General features: G+C 35.7%; 1 protein-coding gene across 1 annotated transcript; it reads left to right on the forward strand.

The window, feature by feature from the left end:
* The first annotated feature begins 2,204 nt into the window (after window positions 1-2,204).
* LOC109215924 (protein FAR-RED IMPAIRED RESPONSE 1-like) lies at window positions 2,205-4,646 on the forward strand. The gene is made up of 2 exons (XM_019380045.1): window positions 2,205-4,484; window positions 4,560-4,646. The coding sequence occupies exons 1-2, from the start codon at window positions 2,205-2,207 to the stop codon at window positions 4,644-4,646; spliced, it is 2,367 nt and encodes a 788-aa protein (XP_019235590.1).
* Window positions 4,647-5,454: the final 808 nt, after the last annotated feature.

Raw genomic sequence — 5,454 nt, forward strand, 5'->3', positions numbered from 1 at the left:
AAAATCCTTCTTTCCTTTGATCCATTCTCCTCGTTTACTCATAGCTTTTTATTTACCTATTCGAGCAAATAAAATGTATAAATATTTCACAGCTAAGTAATGATTTAAATTCATTCAAACGAAGTCTCGGAATATATGTTATTATTTGTTAAATATAGCAGTCTTTCAACATTGTTTAATAATATTTGTTAGAGGCAATGACTTTTTTTTTTTTATTTTTAGTTTAGACAGTATAAAGAGAAAGGAATTAAGCTGAGCAACATAATTCTAAGAAATCTGGGTTGTTGCTTTTATAAAAAAAAATCCATCCATCTTATTCGTGTTTAAAAAATAATCACATTTTTATATTTCAAAATTATTCAATTATATCATTCCTATTTTATCTTTACTGACATAAAATTTTGGGACCAATTGAAATAGAAGTTCACTTTTTATTAATAGTAAATATGAAAACATATGTTAAAACTGTTACCACCATTCATTTAATTGTGGGAGTAAAGAGCAATTTTTAATGTTCGTATATATTTAGGTTATTTTATCAAAGTACATTTTTCTATCTTAAATTTAATGCAAGTCAAACATACTAGGTAAATACGACGAAATGAGCTATTTCAGAGCCAACATTTTGAATTAAAAAAGTAACATCCAAGGGTAAAATAGCATAGATGCTCATATGTTCATATTTTAGTGAACAAAATTATCTTATGGTGTAAGATACCAAATATCCGTAAAATTAATTCAAATTAAAGGGTAACCTGGTGCATAAAGTATCCCGCATTCATGCAGGATTGGGGGAAGGGTTGCACTGATATGATGTAGACAACCTACTATAATACAAACATTAGTAGTTGCTTTCACGACTCGAATCCGTAACCTATAAGTCACACAACGACAACTTTATCGTTACTCTAAGTTTCTCCTTCATACTTTGTACGTACAAAGGACAACCCGGTGCACTAAGCTCCCGCTATGCGTGGGGTCAGGGGAAGGACCGGACCACAAAGGTCTATTTTACGCAACCTTACCTTGTATTTCTGCAAGAGGCTATTTTCGCGATTCAAATTGGTAACCTCCTGGTCACACGACAACAACTTCACTGATTACCCCAAGACTCTCTTTATACGTGCAAATTGATATATTCAAAATAAAATAGCATAGGTAAGCATAGAGCATAGGACATTCAACGGTAGGAGTACAAATGTATAATGATGACAAGGAGCAAGCAGAGCAGTATAGTACTTTGTGTTGGTTACATCTCATTAAAATCCCCCACCAACTACAAACTGAAATTTGCAGTAAAATTAGGATCAATTAACATCAATGTCTCTTCAACTTTTATTACCCTTTACCTACCTCATTACCTCCCCTAACTACACTCTTCTAACCTTCTGATCTTAGCTGATGCCCCTGAAACCAAAATCATCACTAACTTATTTGAGACTGAAACGTAATCATTATTATTATTGTAAAATAAGTAGGAGCTTTTAAAATAGAGTGCTGCTATTCGGCCAAACTCAGCGTGGCCCAAAAATGATCACACCCGTGAAATGTCAGTAATGCCCTTGTTTTTCCGTTTGGTTTAATGGTCCTTTTTTTCCTCCAAAATTAGTTAATAACTTTTGATTATTCCAAAACATTGATCCCATAAATCATCATTCTCTCAGCATGGGAAGATAAAAAGCCTTCGTATATACGCATGGCAGCCTTCGTATATACGCTCAATTACGTTTTAAAAAAAAATATAATTACGTATTTTTGTTAAATACAATTACGTATTTTTTTTTAATTAAATGCAATTTATACGGATGGGAAGATCAAAGGTCTATTATGTATATATCATACCATATACTTATGTTAAGATAGCTTTCATTAAACACATAATTCACCACACTTCCCTTAACCTAAACATGAATACTAACCGAGAAACTAGTTTGGACCCATTAAACCCGAATAACAGTCTAGAAACTAGGTCGGATCAACTAAGGAATGCATTACACATATCATTAGGGTTGAATTCGGACGACAGTTTGATGAATGAAGATGAATCGATCGACATTGATTCAGACGGCAACTTCAATGATGGAGAAAATCCTGTTGACGATGCTGCTGCTGCTGCTGCTGATGATGATGATGATAATGATGATGATGATGATTACGACGGCCATTATTTAGAGGAAGAGGGAGAAGTTGGAGAGGACAGGAAAATGCCTAATGAGTTCAATGAAGAAGATCTTATAATTGGTCCAATTACTGGGATGCGATTCAGTAGTAAGGATGTTCTGTTTGATTTTTACAAAGAACATGCAAGATTATCGGGTTTTTGCATTGTCAAAAGAACGTCCAACAAAAAAGGTGGTGATACTGTTAGGTATGTGCAATATGGTTGTGATAGGTCTAGGAAACCAAGGAATAAGCATGTTACCAAGAGGAAGAACTGCCGTGCTAGAATAAATGGAATTTTGGAGGAGAATGGTTCATGGCGTGTTTCAAAGGTGGTAAAAAAACATAATCATCAATTGGAACCAGCACTATCGCGATTGATGGCTGGACACAGATCGCTTAGCAAGTCTTTTAAGACAACTCTTGCAGCCAAAGATATTGCTGGCTTAAGACCCTCAAAAAATATAAGAGTTGCTGAAGTACTTGCTGGTGGCCCCGAAAATCTGGGTTGTACACCAAAGGACTGTAGAAATTATATCTTGAAGAGTAGAAAGCTTCAGTTGCAAGAAGGGGATGCACAATCATTACTCAAGTTCTTCAGTGACATGCAGCAAAAAGATAGGGAATTTTACTACTCCGTAGATGTGGATAGTTTTGGTCGACTTCGTAATGTCGTATGGGTTCATTCACACTCTAAGGTTGCATATGAGGAGTTCCATGATGTAATATGCCTTGATACCACATACCTTGTGAATCGATACAATATGCCATTTGCTTCATTTGTTGGTGTCAATCAGCATAGGCAGTCCATACTTTTGGGATGTGCTCTTATGTCTAGTGAGGATATAACAAGTTACAAAATGGTGCTATCTACATGGCTTGGGGCTCTAAACAATGTTCATCCATTAGCTATCATGACTGACCAATGTGATAGTATAAAGGCTGCCATCAGTGCTATGATGCCAAATACAATACATAGATATTGTATATGGCACATATTCGCAAAGTTGCCTACGAAGTTAAGCGGAGTTCTTGATGGTAAGATTGCAAAGGTAGAATTTAAGGCTTTAGTCCTTGATAGCATTAACGTTGCTGAGTTTGAGAGACGATGGACTGATTTTATTGAAAAATATAACTTAGAGGAAAGGGATTGGTTTTATAAGCTTTATTTGGAGAAGGAGAAATGGGTTCCGGTATACCTAAATGACCATTTTTGGGCTGGGATGTTGTCCACACAAAGAAGTGAAGGAATGCATGCTTTCTTTGACGGATTCATCAACCGGCAAAGCACTTTGAAGCTATTTGTTCAGCAATATGAGTTAGCCATAAGAGCTAAGTTCGAGAAAGAATTGGAAGCTGAATATAGGTCAAGGTGCTTTGAACCAAAATGTTTATCTGAATTTGCATGGGAGGAAAAATTTCAAACATGTTATACTCGTGAAATGTTTGAATTTTTTCAAGTACAGTTAAGGAAACTGTACCACTGTGAAATCAGCTCCCCTGAAGACCATCAAGCAACAGCAGGGGTGGAGAATTACATTATCTCAGATTATTCGTTCAGGAGTTCTAACACTAGAGATCCATTTGTATTCGCGGTTGAATATACACCTATTAGAGAATATCTAAGTTGCAGCTGCAAGTGGTTTGAAACAAGAGGTATTCTATGCTGCCATATACTTAAGGTGTTGTCTCATAAGAGGATTAATAACGTTAATGAGAGGTATATATTGAGAAGGTGGAGAAAAGATGTTGTTCGTCCGCACTTGAAACGTTTCTTTGTTGGAGGTTACCCACGTATGACTTCTGAATACATGATGTACAGGGAACTATTAAAGCATTTTGAACGGGTTTGTGATATAGCATTGGACACTGAAGTGATGAGGCGATATATTAAGTATCATTTGAACAGATTGGAGCATGACCTTTTGAATTGGGATGATGATCAAATGATAATTCCAGATTGGGAATTTGAAGATACACATGATGGTGTGGGTGGGGGTGTGGGTGAGGGTGGGGGTGAAGGTGAGGGTGAGGGTGAAGGAAGAAATATAAGAGATCCTAGATATGTAGCTTCTCGTGGACGTCCAAGGTTGAATAAATATAGATGGCGAATTGATTCATACTTTAGAAGTTCACAAACGGCTGGTGGAAGTGGAGTTAGAGGTAATAGGAGGGGTAGAGGTGGTGGTAGAGATGGTGGTAGAGGTGTTGGCAGAGGTGTTGGCAGAGGTGGTGGTAGAAGTGGTGGTAGAGGCCGTGGTAGAGGCCGTGGTAGAGGTGGTGGTAGAGGTGGTGGAAATACTGGGCTAGCGGAAGGAATTGAGGTAAAGTATAACAAATTATTATTATATTTTTTTCCGAAAAATACATTGCTTATTAGTGTTATTTACTCTATACAGCAAGATGATGCAACAGTACAAGCACACAGTAGCTTGCCTAATCTTAACGATGAAGCAGACTGGGAGATAGAAGACTTGACCATTTAGTTTGAGATGATTTAAGTTTGAATCTTATCTAATTTGATTTGATATAGATTTTTTTGAATTTTTTGACGTTGTTTTGTAATAGTTTAAACGTGTGAGATAATAATTATCATTGTTAAATATTTCTTCATTTTATTCTTACTTCATTTTATCGGACTACGCTAAGAAAATGTGATTAGAAGTGAAAGACTTCATAACATTATAATCAGTTCAAACTAAGAACTAAAATACTCACATTTAGTTACTATGAAGCATTTATTATTCCCAACCGTTTTAGTAGTGTGTAGGTTGAATTTTAAGTGCATGAATCAGTCATAATCACTTCAAAAGTTGGAGGAATCTCTTCTTCAATATCACTGGAAGTAGAAGAGTAAGATATGTCGTCACTGCTAGTAGAAGAGTAAACTAGGGTTTGTGAGTGTTTTAGGTCTTTAGTGTTTGAGTATGTGACCATATTTATAGGGGCCAAGCCAGTATCAAACATCCTGATTTTCTGTCAGTGAAAAAATAACCTATTTTTGGCCACACCATCTGGTTTTGTTTGAATTGTCGTAATTATGATGTTAGTTGATTTGCATTTATTTCAGGGGAAATTTGGTGTTAGTTGACTTGCATTTATTATTTCGGTAACCAACCCTTTTTTGAACTAAAAACTATTCACATTCCAACTATATAGTTAGGGTTTGTAGTTAGGGCAATGAAATGATACCAAGTGATATACCAATTTGATAACTGGAAAATCAAAAGAGTCCGAAATCAAAATACACATACATAATAACCAAACTGGAAAATAAAAGTACATATTACATAA

The sequence above is a fragment of the Nicotiana attenuata genome, unplaced genomic scaffold, assembly GCF_001879085.1.
Source record: "Nicotiana attenuata strain UT unplaced genomic scaffold, NIATTr2, whole genome shotgun sequence".
Taxonomy (NCBI): Eukaryota; Viridiplantae; Streptophyta; class Magnoliopsida; order Solanales; family Solanaceae; genus Nicotiana; species Nicotiana attenuata.

Excerpts from the sequence above, each read along its gene's own strand:
- LOC109215924 (XM_019380045.1), top strand. The coding sequence starts at position 2,205 with ATGCCTAATGAGTTCAATGAAGAAGATCTTATAATTGGTCCAATTACT. Across the intron at positions 4,485-4,559 it reads GGCTAGCGGAAGGAATTGAG|CAAGATGATGCAACAGTACA; the intron begins GTAAAGTATAAC and ends TACTCTATACAG.